The sequence below is a fragment of the Vespa velutina genome, chromosome 3 (genome assembly GCF_912470025.1).
Source record: "Vespa velutina chromosome 3, iVesVel2.1, whole genome shotgun sequence".
Classification (NCBI taxonomy): domain Eukaryota; kingdom Metazoa; phylum Arthropoda; class Insecta; order Hymenoptera; family Vespidae; genus Vespa; species Vespa velutina.
Genome location: NC_062190.1, coordinates 11,505,779 through 11,520,778, shown reverse-complemented (window position 1 = coordinate 11,520,778; position 15,000 = coordinate 11,505,779). Strand labels below are relative to the sequence as shown.

General features: G+C 40.6%; 1 protein-coding gene across 2 annotated transcripts in view; it reads left to right on the top strand.

The window, feature by feature from the left end:
• Nucleotides 1-15,000, top strand: part of LOC124947556 (netrin-1-like) — a 110,849-nt gene that overhangs the window by 37,916 nt on the left and 57,933 nt on the right. For both annotated transcript variants that reach the window (XM_047489876.1, XM_047489875.1), the window contains exon 2: nt 14,721-14,909. In XM_047489876.1, the coding sequence (XP_047345832.1) occupies nt 14,721-14,909 (189 nt within the window). The remainder of the gene's footprint in view (nt 1-14,720; nt 14,910-15,000) is intronic.

Sequence of the window (15,000 nt, the reverse complement as noted above, 5' to 3'; positions counted from 1 at the left end):
AGAACAAGATGTAAAAAAGAGAAAAGAAGAGAGGGAAGGAGAAGAGAAGGGAAGGGGAAAGCGGCAGATACCAACGGTTATTTTAATGAGAGTTAAAGCCCACGAGTAAACGTCGAATAAATCATTTCGGCGGGGCGCTAAGTGCACCTACTACGCGCAACCCTCTTTGTCCGATTCAAACTTCGCTCTCTCTCTCTCTCTCTCTCTCTCTCTCTCTCTCTCGCGCGCGCACTCTCTCCGTCTCCCGAGATTTTGCGAACGTGGTGTGCAACGCGTTACACTATATATACTGCCTCACCCTCGCAATAAAACGTCGAACGGGAACCGGCTCACGAATATAAACGAAGATACGCCCACCCGCGATATACCGCGAGCACCGATCGCCTTCGAAATACTAACAAATTTTCTACGCCAGTTTCGTTCTCGTTGCCTTACCAAAATACTAAAATACTTTAAACGTATGTACGTCCCTGCGGTGGGACAGAAACTTCTAAAAGTAATACAAATGAAAAGGGGAAAAAAAAGAAAACAAGTCAAATCGACAAAAACAAAGTGTATAGAGGGAGAGAGAGAGAGAGAGAGAGAGAGAGAGAGAGAGAGAGAGAGAGAGAGAGAGAGAGAGAGAGAGAGAGGGAGGGAGGGAGAGAGAGAGAGAGAGATGTAAATGCAAAGATGAAAAAGTTGATAACAAATGGTAGAAAGGAGAGACAATGATACGTTCATTTTCAATCGGCTCACGAAAAGGACGAGCACGAGATTTGCATAAATGTCGCATCGACGACATCGTGAGCGCGAGCGAGAGCGCGCGCGCGCAACCATATGTCGCGCGACGTTTAAAATACGGAACGAGTAGGACGTGTGTCCCTGCGAACGGACAGATACGGCACGTCCTAACGACGGTATAACGGCTCGCCTCGTTAATTGGCAAACGCGGATGATCGATGCGTAACATTATTCGGCCACAAGATCCCTCTCCCTTTACCACTATCTCTCTCTCTCTCTTCCTCGCACGCGTGCGCACTGAACCGCACAACGTATTCAACCCCTTCTACTCGCTCATTCTTTTGCTCGTTCGTTCGTTCGTTCGTCGTTCGCTCGCGCGCACGCACTCACGTAAAGACACGCACGCACGCACGCACACGATACACGCAAGAGATACGACACGCCCAGCAAGTTATTGCTTTCATTAGCCGAACAATGAAACCAATTTGTGATGATCTCCCCCCACTTTTTTTACCTACTTTTTTTTTTCCTTTTATTTCTTTTTTTTCTTTTTTTTTTCTATTTTTCTTTTTTCATCCTTTCCCCTCCACCCACTCGCATCGCGTTCCTTCGTTTTCTCTTTCTCTCGTTTGACTTCATCTTTCTCTTTACCAAGCGTGCCTCCTTCAGACAGAGGATCGTTAACCCAAGATACTAGATCGACCGGATCCCTTCGACATCCTTCTTCGACCCACATGATTATTTGGAATCTTACGTGATCTTAAGCCTATCCACGATGATGATTTATTTCTTTCGTCGAAAGTTTCCTTACAAAGGATCATCCAAGATTGTTTGTTTTTACAAAATTTAATATCCGATGGGATAATATTTTTCTTCGATATTTATTTATTTATTTTCTCCTTTCTCTCTCTCTCTCTCTCTCTCTCTCTCTCTCTCTCTCGAATAGTCTCGCAAGATCATGATAAGATGCTCGATCCTTACGACGAGCGATTTGTTTTTCTTCGCTTGTTACTCTCGTTCATTTTATATGTTTCCATCCCCATCTTTTCTTCTCTCTCTCTCTCTCTCTCTCTCTCTCTCTCTCTCTCTCTCTCTTTCTCTCCCTCTTCCTCTTCTCGTATACTTTGCAATTTAATATGATATACCCGGTGAACTCGCGAGTCTCTCTCCCTCTCTCTCCGATACCGGTAGCAATTATATGCGTGCGAAAACGATCTTATACATCTCTTATTAAGGGATCCAATTCCATTAAGTTAATGAGTACTAAACGTGAATCGTAAAGACTCGCAATTATCTCTTCAACCATGTCACGCACTTTAGCTCTCTTCAAAACGATTTATAAATATCTATCAGAGATTTTGACGCATTACCAAAGGACAAAATCAATTCCATTTTTATAGATCTCCTAAAAGATTATAAAATTGTATTACATACACGAATTCACGACGCATGATCCAATCCATCCGATTTACAATGATAATTATTTTAAAGTTAGATGAACGATTTCTTATTTTTTTCTTTTCCTCTTTCTTTTTTTTCTTTTTTTTTTTTTTGTCTAACAGTACCGTAATCGTTCGTGATAATAATCAGTGGTATCGTCGACGTGCATATGTATCTAACATAAGAATTATAATCTTGAAAACGATCGTCATGGAGAGGAGCGTGCGAATGTAAGTAAGTACTTACGAGTATGAAAATTAGCGAGGCTTAATTAAATAGGTTGTCGCGTGTTCTCCGATAGACAAGTTCGTAAATGTATACGAGCCACGCCTTCCCCTCCAGGCAGCCGACAGCGACAGCGGTGGCGGTGGCGGCGGCGGTGGTGGCGGCGGCAGTGGCGGTGGCGACGGTGGTGGTGGTGGTGATGGTGGTGGTGGTGGTGGCGGAGGCAGAGACAGAGATAGAGATAGAGACAGTGGTGGTGGCGGCGGACGCTCGGCGCAAATCCCACTCGCACGTTCGACGGCACTTGGCTCGCTCTCGCCGTGAGAGGATGAATGGACGAATGCCAAGGATACTCGATGGATCGTTTCGATTTCCAGTTTATCCACTCTCGCCGGAATGGCTTCCGTATATACTATCCCCACCCTCGCGTCGCGGTAAACAGCCTTGGCTGGCTCTCAACCGAGATCGAGACGATACTCGAATTTATAGAGATAGATAGAGGGAGAGAGAGGTACCTGTTTACTAGTATCCCGTCTAAATCTGGATCTAAAATTTCCTTTCAAACATTTTTCCTCGTAAAATCACCTATCAAGAGATCAGATATATATACATACTTACATACTTACATACATACGTGTGTAATAATTAAGGGAAGAATCATCATCTTTCGGTATATAAAATTGTTTTTACATAAAGCAGAAATTCAAAAAAATTAATATATACGTCGGATAAATTCGAAAATTACCATCAAAGACAGAGAGAGAGAGAGAGAGAGAGAGAGAGAGAGATAGAGGTACTTGAGGAATTCGTTATCGTGTAAACCATAGAGCCGATGGAGAAGAACGAAATGGTCGCCCACGCGTCCTTTCGTTCGACGCTTTTGTTTTCTCTGTCAGCTCTTGGGAAATGATCAAACACGTGCTCTCTCTCTCTCTCTCTCTCTCTTTCTATCCAGCTTTACAAAACCTAAGCACATAAAGAGAGAAGGTGTGTACTCGAGCTCTCAAATCGCGCTCGGCCATCGACGTAACGCTCCTTCGCGCTGCGTTATAATTCGAGTGCAACGTGTTTATCTAGGAAGGCGTATATACGTGCATTTACGAACGACACACACGTGCGCTCGCGTAATCATAGAACGTGCACACAAAACACAAGCTCTTATATAGACGTCTCCTCTTAGTTATTTTCAAGCAAACATTTGTTCCGATGTCTTCGATAAGATTTTGTCTTCGTATGAAAACTTGTTTTATAACAAATAGAAAACGGACGTTACGAGAGTTCCCCAAGCTCTATCAATATCCTTTATAAATCCTTCTCGATCGATCCTTTATTAATTCGAACGATCATTCTCGAATACAACAAAGAGGAACTATTTCTATGCGGGAATCGGGGATCTTTATGACAAAGGTCCTTTACAAGGCAACGTATGTTCCTAGATCGTCCAAGTGTTCCTTCGAAACGCGAGGAGAGCTCTTGGAGAGTTTCGTGGGTTCTTACGAATTGAATTAAGGAACGATTTCAAACTAGAGAGAGAGAGAGAGAGAGAGAGAGAGAGAGAGAGAGAGAGAGAGAGAGAGAGAGAGAGAGAGAGAGAGAGAGAGAAGGAGGAGGAGTAGAGGCAGAGAGAAAGAAACACGAGCCAATTCCAGATTCCAGGCCATTTAACCAACCAGTTTGCCAGAATCGTACCGTAGAACACGCACGGCACGTCGGTTTGAAGGGTCGAATAAAAGGGGCAGATTTTACCCTTCCATCGCACACATTTTCCAGAATGACCTTGTTATTTTTTATTACTCTCCTTTGTCTCGAACCGCTTTTTCACATCGATTTTATCTCTCTCTCTTTTTCTCTCTCTCTCTCTCTTTCAATAAAACGATACGAGCGATACGATTAAAAGTAAAATTTGTTCGATTCTAATCCTGAAAACTATGATCGAAAGAATAGAAATCTTTTGGTTTTCCCGGAAGTACTAGTAAACCTAAATATTCGAGACTCGTTTAGTGATGTATAACGAGTAAGCCACCTTGGGTAATATACATGCGACCATGAGAAAAGGTTTGTGCTATTCGCAATGGTGGAGATAGGTTGGATAGTAAAGTTGTTCCATTCCTTTCTCTCTTTCTTTCTCTCTCTCTCTCTCTCTATCTCTCTCTCTCTCTCTCTCTCTCTCTCTCTCTCTCTCTCTCTCTCTCTCTCTCTCTCCTTCTCTTGGGCCATGTATAACGTAGCCAGCAACAGCAACACCACTGTTAGGGGAATACATTTACGGTAAGTGCTCCAAGCTTGGTAGCACAACGATGCTGCTGCTGTTACTGGTACTGGTGATGATGATGGTGGTGGTGATGGTGGTGGTAGTAGTAGTATTGGTGCTGCTGCTGCTGCTGCTACGACTGATGGCGACATAAACAAACACGTGTCTACGGATGAGACCATTTGTAATGAGAATGGCGAACAACCGTCGACGGCTATGTCGCGTCGTTTATAGCGCTCTTCGTGGCACCCATTACCTCAACCCCTTCTCTATACGTATTCGTGCATGACTGAGAAAGAGAAAGAAAAAGAGAGAAAGAGAAAGAGAAGAAAGAGAAAGAAAAGGGATCCTTACAGTAAAACGATTTTCACATTTTCGAATGACAGGAGAAGTCCTTCACAAGGCATACCTAGCGTGTTTCGCGAGCTTTTTCCGTATATCTCTGGGAGAAGAGATTTATTGGCGGTGTCTCGAGCTTACTTGGATTCGATTATACTCATGGAAGCTCCCTTTCTCTCTCTCTCTCTCTCTCTCTCTCTCTCTCTCTCTTTCTGTAGCTCTCTCGAGTGTTCCCTTTAGAATCTACAGTAATGATCAACGTGTAACGCGCGTACGCCGAAATATAGGAGGGGGTGAAAAAGAGAATGGGACGTAGGAAGGGTGGTTAAACGTTAACTCGCTGGAAGGTAATTTGTCGCTCGAGAAATTCCTCAGATAGTTTTGACCTTACGTCTCTCTTTAATCTATCTCGTACAGTTGTTTCGAGAGCATAAAGAAGGGAGGAAAAAAAAAAGAAAAAAGAAAAAAAAAAGAAAAAGAAGGATAGACGTGTTCTTCTACAACTAGGAGAGAATTTCTTCGTAAGTTCTAAGAACCCTCTTGCGAATATAATCCTTATTTAAGGAGTTCTTCGAATATCCCACGAGTATATCCTTCCAACGTAAACGTTAATCAAGGGAGTTATTTAATCTCTTTGGCAGCTTTGCATAGAAGCTAAAGGGACAACTAGAAGAAAGTTGGCATGATTCCCTCTCTTGGGAATTTGATAAATATTCGTAAAGTGATTCACTATGGGAACGGCTAAATGAACGTCGATAAGTCTTCAATAAAAAAAAAAAGACAAAAAAAAAAAAAAAGAAGAAAAAAAAATAAAATATACATATATGCGAGAGATCTTCTTTGAAAAATTCTATCGTCAGGGTTAAGATCACGGTGGTCTCTCTCTCTATTTTTTTCTCTTTAAGAAACATCCATTCGGCCATTGAGAAGATGTTCGAGCCTTCGATATATTTTGAGCGGGACAGCGTCGTTTTCACAGATCCCCAGCTCGTCGTCTCATTAACGTCGCGCGCGTAGACGGGCGCTCGCGACAGCGTTAACGCCTCGTTAGGGTTTTGCGAGCGTTCGGCGTCGCGATAGGCGCGCCAAGATAATTTATTGGCTCGTAAATTTACGCTTTCCCGAATGCATAAGCTATATCTACGTAGATGGATAGATAGATACGTACATATCGTACTTGTATACACGCGTACGTATCGAGCCTGTAGAAGTAACCTAAGAGTTTTACCGCAAATTTTATCCATGCTCGTTCGTCGATAATCTTTCTAACCGGTGCTTCGTACGGCATTCTTGCGACTTTAAAACGCTTCCGTGGGTGTTTCGTCGCTTAGATCTTTTATAGATGAATAGATAGAGAAGTTATATCTCTTCGTTCTCTCTCTCTCTCTCTTTTTCTTGCTCTTTCTCTTTCATTCTTATTATTTTGTATTTCGTTCCTTCGAAGTAACGTCGCGAGGATATCTTCTATAGAAAACGACGAGAAAGAGCATGGAGTCGTCGAAGCTACGTTGCAAAATAGCACGCGACAGTGAGACTAGAGTCGATGAGAGGAGGATGGTAGAAAGGATCGAAGAAATGCCAACGTCGTCGAAAAGAGAGAGAGAGAGAGAGAGAGAGAGAGAGAGAAAGAGAGATGGACAGAAGACGTTAAAGTCAACGACAAAGCCATTTTAAAACCGCGACAAATGCGGTTTATTGCCTGCGCTTGTTAACGAGTTTGCATATCTAAGACTCCTAAGCTTCACCAAAGAAACCGTACGAAGATATCGTCAACGATAACGATCTTAAGATCGTTCAATCGATGAGAATAATGATGAAGATACTTTTATTTAAAAATCATGAAAGTATTTGTTTGTTTGCCGAATGGAGTTTGTAAATCTTTCGACATCTTTCGATACTACGAAGGATGTTTTTTTTTTTTTACGTATGTATGTATGCATTTAATTTTTTTTTTTAAATCGTCGTCCTTCGACGATAATACAGAGCTCGGAACGTCAAATGAAGTAAAATCGTAAACGTTAGAGAACGCGTTTGTACTTGCGCGACCGGACTCTGGCGAGCATGGCGAAACGATAGCCACTTTTCCTCACTCTTCTCCTTCCCAACCCCCAACACCAATCAATTTGTAAGCCCTGTAACGCCCTTTCTTCGTCCTTTCTGTTTTTATTTACACGCCTAATCTCAAAGACACAGGGTGGATTTCAAAATCTCGTCGTATCTTCGATCGATCTTGTTTACTTCTTTTTTTTTTTCTTTTTCTTATTCTTTTTTCTTTTCTTTCTTCTCCTTCTCTTTTTTTATCATCATCATCATCATCATCATCGGTGAAAATATCTCTAATGAAATCTCGATCGTTGATTTCTTTCGAACGTCCATCCCTATTTCTCAGATTAGCTAATCGACTCCGAACCCTTTTCGTCCTATAACATCGAAACGAACCGGATAGCCTTCTCGAAAGGCACGAGCAGAAATCCCCGAACGAAAAGCGACTTCGCCGTGTGCTGCCGACAGCTGACCCAAAGGTTAATTGTCCTACCGACGAACGGATCTTCTTCTCTTTCGAGCCCTTTCCATTCGACCGCATTCCAATTTGTGTAAGCTGCAGTTAATACGTATAATGACCGTGATCTTTATTTCTTTCCTCGTATCACCTATACACATATACCAGTTCCATTTAAATTTGAATTATATTTCGTGTGGGTAAGCACTAAGTTGAAATAATACTGTATTTTGCAAGGATTCCATGACGTGAAAACGCACGACGACGAATGCTTGTCGCATAAATAAAATAAAAAAAAAAAAAAAAAAAAAGAAAAAAAAAGGAGAATGATCTCTTGGAAAAAAAAAGAAAAAAGAAAAATGGAAAAGGCTTTTAACTTTCCAAGAGAACTCCGGAAGACTGTCATTAAATTCAAGCTCGTTAGAAACGACACGACACGACACGACACGACGCGACGACGACTACGTGGCGTGTGTTTCACGGTTCGACTGACTAGATGAAAAAGGTGTACAGTTAGGAGTTATCCTTCTAGATTTCAAAGGCAACCCGCCGCGACCCGAGTCAGGTATCAACGAAGGAGTTTAAGAAAAACAAAAAAATAAATAAAAAAAAATCCTTTTATCCTTAGACTTTAATAACGATAACGATCTGACAATCAAATGTTTGACAGTCTACGGTAAGATAGGTTAACCTTAGTGCGCTAAAATTTGACGGGTATTTAAAGAAAAAGTAATGAAGAATTTCGAATTTCATTCGTTAGCCTCGTTTCGAGAGAATTGATAGATTGGAAATCGATCTCTCTCTCTCTCTCTCTCTCTCTCTTTCTCTCTCTCTATCTCGTTGATTCGTCAAAGATAAGCATTTAAAGAGAAAGGAAATTATAAGAACTAGAAGTCTCTCATTGATGAAGCAAGCACTCTCGTTCTTCGTTAGAGAACGTTATTACTGACTCATACGAACGATGTAACTCGATCAATTATGCGTCCTTGGTGGATACATAGATACATATGAGTATGACGGATCCATGGGGAAACGTTGTCTGGATGGTGGTTCGAGATTGAATTAGTCTAGGCACAGCTAGCACAACACCGTTCTCCATTTCAACGAAAAGCAGCAAGATATGCGCCGAGTAATCCGTTTAAGGTGGCTAAGTGCACAAGCACGCTGCTCTCTCTCTCTCTCTCTCTCTCACCCACTCTGTGTGTCTTTGAAGAGAGTTGGCCATTTTTTCGCTTCTACTTTATGGACCGCGGAAGATACTAAGACGACAAGGATGAGCTTAATTGAAGAGTGACGTTAATTGAAGAGTAAAAATTTATGCGCGCAAGATTAAGAGACATTAAGAACTTGTCGTTGAGATATAATCGATACAAGTTGAAAGAAAAAAGAAAAAAAAAAAAACGTTGTTATCGTACGAGAAAGTAGAAAGGAACGATCAAGCTAGGCCGTTAGATCTAATGATCCCGATAAAAATCTGTTCTCGAGCAATAAAATTCCGATCGAAAAGTCACATTTCGGTACTTTAATGTCCATCGCGTAAAATCCCTCGTAACTCGTTGACAGTCGACGGACATCGACTTAAACCTATCGAGCACGATCACCGATTTTCGTTGAATTTACGAAGAGGTTAAATCGAAATAAACTCTACGGTAGCGCCATAAAGTTTTTTAAGGATCCATTCGTTTTTTTTTTTTTTTTTCTTCTTCTTTTCCCCGGCGCCTCATTAGAATCATAGAAGAGCGAAGAGAGATCCTTTTCTTTTCGTAGGAGGTACGCGAAGGGATGGTAATCGGTAGCTCGAACGGTCCCACGAATTAAGAAAAAATTCCACGTAGTACCGGTTAACGAACCGATTTTAATTTCGAGCTGGCTCCGACGCTCACGGAATAATTAATCGAAAGCATCTTCCTCCACCTTTCCTCGAGCGAGAACGTTCAAGAGAGAATAAAGAATTAGTGGGTCGCTTTAAACAGGTTAGATACTTACTCGCCCAAAGAATTTTATCGCGAGCGTGAGAAAAGTGAACAAATTGGGGCCCCCTCGAGGATTCACCCAATTTATCATGCTTTCCCTTACGATCCTTGAGATTACAAAATTCCTTCAGAAGTTTTTCATAGAAACTTTGCCTTCCGGGGAAAAAGAAAGCTAAATAGATGATAATAACAATAATAATGATAAAAAGAAAAGGAACAAGTATAGATATTTACTGGTATCTCGTCTCGTCTCGTGTGAGTGGTCCGATCTAATAATTTTTAACAAATAAATTCCCATGTATAAGTCTTTCGAATTTTAACGTGTAATTTAATTGTCGAAGAATTCAATACCCTTTCGGATACGATCCGTTCCTATCTCTTCTCTTCTCTTTTCTTCTCTTCTCTCTCTCTCTCTCTCTCTCTCTCTCTCTCTCTCTCTCTCTCTCTCTCTCTCTCTCGAAGGAACTTAGAACGGCCGTTATTGATAATTAATATTCCTTGTAATGGCACTACCGCTCGTTTCTCCTTTCCCCTTTCACTTTCTCGATCCCTTCGAGAAGCGCGAAGAAACAAACGAAGTAAAAAAGTATTCCTGTTATCCGCCGCCAACCCCTCGCCCCCCACCACCACGTGGTTCAAAGTTATTAATGCCCCCAACGCTTTGGTCGCTCGTTTCGTCGGAATTTTCGCATGCGTGGGTGGTTTTGCGAAGATAGTAAAAGGCTACACGGAGTACGCACCTGCGACGATATTCTTTACGGGAAAAAATGGAAGTAATAAAAAAAAAAAAAAAAAAAAAAGAAAAAAAAAAGAAAAAAAAAGGAAGAAGAAGAAAAAAGAGAGAGAAAGACTAACAATAAAAACAACAATATTCTCGCAGTTGCGTTGGCCCTTTGAAATGATTTTCGATAATGAAGATCGATCCGTCCCGATCGATACTTCATTAACAAAAAGACGTTCGATGCGATATATAACGGTCTCGTCACGCTATAATTTTGTAATGAGATTATCGTCCTACCACGATAATTATCGCGCATCTGGCAAGAGAGCCGATTGGTGGTACACGATTATCGAGAGACGAAGTGATTGGAAACGGACGAAGCACCTGCGAGAGCTGAGAATAATTTCTCCGGTATACATGGCTAATAGCACGTTACTACTACCTTCTTTATAATTTCTGAGAGGTGCCTCTCCTCTCAGTACGATACTTCCTTCGTGAGCATAGCGCCAATTTTTTTCTTTTTCTTTGTCTTTCTCTCTCTTTCTCTCTTTTTCTTTTTTCTTTTTTTTAACGATCATACGCACTTAAGAATATGTGTACGCGTATCTTACGTTTCATTCAAGTAAGAGCATCTCATTTATCTTATGAGAAATTGATATAACAATAAGGATCGATAAATCTGCCACGTTAGTTTGGGTATCTCGAAAAATAATGGGTAGATACTCTCAAAGCTAAGAGCTTCTACTTCTAAGTATCCACTTGTTACGTGCAAATTTCTACTCAAGGAATGAAGCATCTACTTCGTTCATTAACTATCCGCTTTACCTTACGTACTTTCACGATGCCTATCTTGAAATTTTAACTCGATGCTGATTTCAATAAACTTGAGAACGCAGGCACGTGCACGCGCGCGACTCCTCGATCTTATCAAGTATTTTAGTTAATAAATTAAACTCGATGCAACTTGAAACAACAATTTTCCATGGATTCTCGCTCTAAGGAGAATTTTATATCGACGAAGAAAGTTCCAAGATATTCTAAACGTGTGAACACGTTTCTCCGTCGAATCGCTAAACTTATTTACAGAGGAAAAAAAGAAATGTACAAGATAAAAATCACGATTTTCCTTCGAAAATTCTCGAGAACGATGATGCGTGCTTATGTACTTGCGTCTGGGTTGGATGGATAAGAGCAAAAAAGAACGAAAGAAATTATTTGGCAATTTTCTTAGGTGTTAAACTGAGTCTCACACGAGGCAGTTTATCTAACCACGAAGCTTACCCCAGACAGCTTTGTAGAGAATCACGTATCTATCCTTGTCACACCTATTTTTCTTCGCGTTTATACTTAGATTCTAGTCACGAACACGATATAACTATATATATATATATATATATATTTTTCACGTCGAATAAAATTGTTCTCGTAGGAAAGCCGAGGTAGAAAAAAAATTATTGCAAATCGGACGATGCAATTGCGTATAAGAAGAAGAAGAAGAAGAAAAAGAGAAGGAAGAAGAAGAAGAAGAAGAAGAAAAGAAGAAAGAAAAAGAAATGAAGAAAAAGATCAACGAAATAAAAGTCACGTTTAACTTAAGAAAGATCTTGCTTTGGAATTGGCCGAAAGAAAAAAAAAAAAAAAAACAGAAGAAAAAGAAAAAAGCGTAAATCAAAGGAGAAGGAAAGATTCAGTGCGATATCCTGAACCTGAAACAGGTTCGAACTGTCGAGCATGCGCCTTCGATGTCCTGCAACTTTTTATTTTCTTTTTTTTCCTTCTTCTCGTCGTACGATCCTTGTACACCCCATAGTGTTTCCTTTTGTTTCTTCGTAAAGGGTAAACTTCGAGTCGTTAGTACAAAACGAACTGGAGATTAAGTTGACGAGATTCGGGATAGTGAGAGGAGAATGATGCGACTGCGATAGGACGAATATCGGAGAAGAAATGGGTGCGAGAAATATCTTAGCTTCTTTAGAAAAAATTCACCGAAGAAAAGGGAAAAGATATAACTATGCAAAAATGTCACTCTAAATGATCTTTTTTGATCTTTTTCCTTGCCGAACTCTCTAAACTTTCTTACATGAAATAAAATAGATAAATTATCTCAACTTATCGATTCTAATTGATACGATAATTACGAAATATTTATTAAAAATATCGATTTTTACAAAGGGCTATATTCGCTTTATGGAAACACCGAATTATTCAAAGAAGAATCCACCTGTTGATTTTTCTTTTTCACGAAAAAAGATGCGATCGAAAGGAAGAAAGAGAAAGAGAAAGAGAAAAAGAGAGAGAGAGAGAGAGAGAGAGAGAGAGAGAGAGATAGAAGGAGATAATGTCGTGATCTTAAATACCGATCAACGATCCGATCTAACGACGATTAATCTCTAATTGCAGCGATCGCCTTCGCTACGAAAATAACTCGAAGAAGAGGCGGCGCGGCATGGCGCGGCCTGGCTGAGGCAGGAGAGCTTAATAACAGGAACCGATCGTGGAATTTCAGACGGTGGCTGAACGAGGTTATTAACTATCTCGTGGTTATCTGATCGACCCGATGCACGCTCTCCTAGAGAAACTCTCAACTACACCTTTTTCCTTAGCCATTCTCTTCTCGATGCTCACCTTCATGCTCGCAAGATGTTTGACGAACATACTTGTCTCACTATATATATATATATATATATATACACAGCATATATCAATGAAACGCTATAGTTACAGCCGATCGCTTCATCCTTTTTTTACAAACGTCGAATACTTTATAATAGATTTACGAGATTGTGATCGCAACTTTCAACAACAAGATACAATAAAAGTTTCTACTATTTTTCCCTTTTTTTTTTTTTTTTTATTTTCTTCTTCGTTTTCTTTTTTTTTAACGGAACCTCGAACGATCGACAATACGAAAGAGAACAGACAGACAGACAGACAGAAGCAATAACGAGGGTAAGAAAAAGAAGCGAGAGATAATTCGATTTCGATTCGACAAGCGACGCGCACTTCCAACGCTAACGATTTATCCGGAAAGAGGGAAGATTCGCCTATCTCGATTTCTACTTTATTTCGATGTTCTTTCTCCTTATTTTCTAACGTCGAAGCGCGATAGAGCGAATTGCGGTCAATAAAAATCAATTCGAATTGATACAGGCGCGCTCGTTCGAAAAGAAGGGGTCTTGAGAGCCAAGTAAAAAGGAAACGAGAATGGAGTTATCGGAGAATTCGGAGGCGAATCGAACAAATTTATTTCCTAGAATGTTCGTGATGTAACCGACGATATTCTACGATGCTCGAAAACGTGTGAAGTTAAAACACACGTGAGAGATTAGAAATAAAACAGAGAAAGAGAGAGAGAGAGAGAGAGAGAGAGAGAGGAAGAATGAAGACAAAAAAAACGGTAAAACGTTAACAAGAAGCTCGAACAAAGCTGTTCAATGCCCGTAGATACATAGCTAGATATCTTTTCTTCCTGGTTCGAATTATTGGGTCGAGAAGATTCTTCTTCTTCTTCTTCTTCTTTTTCTTCTCTAAGAGAGAGAGAGAGAGAGAGAGAGAGAAAGAGAGAGAAAGAGAGAGATGGAAGAGAGCTTGGTGTAAAAGGGTCGTAAAAATTGCAAACCCTTCCTGATGCTATTCTCTATACATCTTTTCTCTCTTTTTCTCTATCTTTTCTTTTTTTTTTTTTCCTCCATTGCTTCATCGGTGCCTACCTACGTAGCTTCATACTTGTCTTTCAATTATTCCGTTATTTTCAAGAAGTCACGAAGAAGAACGTCGGAGTATCGTGCTCTCGAGGAGACGAACGAGGGAAGTTACGGCACGAATTCTTCTTTTCGAACCCACACTCTCCTTTTTCTCCTCTTTTCCTCCTTCAGAATTCAATGGACGCGAAGCGATCAATGAGACGACGTTCAACGTTTCTATCTATCTCTTTTTCTTTTTCTTTTTCTTTCTTTCCTTTTTTCTTCCTCTCTTACGCTCGCATAAGAATCTGTAGAAAAGAAAAAAAAGAGAGGGAAAGAGAAAATACAAAAAGTTGGTGATGCTGCTGTCGCTCGTATAAAAAAGAGAAAGAGAGAGAAAAAATATATTTCCACCAAGTGAATCCGAAGAAATTGTCGTCGTTCGTTAATGCGAATGACCCTTGAACTAACTTTCTCTCTCTTTCTCTCTCTCTCTCCCTCCTCTCTCTCTTTTCTCGCTCCTTCACCTCCCGAATGAATAAACTCGAGACTAATTATCCCAATAAGTAGGAGAAAAAGAGAGTCTCGCCGTTTTGTACTTTCCAAGAAGTTTAGTAATATTAATGAACGAATCGACCAATTGAAAATTTTCTTTCCCCAACATGCAATTATTCCCTTTGATAACAATTTTTAATACCATTGAGGGACGACGGAAAGAATCGAAATTCTCTCTCTCTCTCTCTCTCTCTCTCTCTCTCGGTCTCTTTTTCTTTTTCTCTCTTCTCCCCTTTCTAAACCTGACTATCTGGATAACGCGAAACAATTGCATTAATCGGTAAATAAGAACGACTTGGCCCTGTTACAGAGTGCAACTGCAATCTCCACGCGAGAAAGTGCAGATTCAACATGGAACTTTACAAGCTGTCGGGCCGTGTCAGCGGAGGCGTTTGCCTGCAGTGCCGGCATTTTACAGCAGGAAGGCACTGTCATTATTGCCGAGAAGGTTACTACAGGGATCCGGCGAGGCCGATCACGCATCGCAAGGCCTGCAAACGTAAGTACACTCCAGAGACAATGCTTACATGTAAATCCAACGACCGGCAATTCTCCCTACCTCTCTCCCTCTTTTTCCACGTTCACCCTTC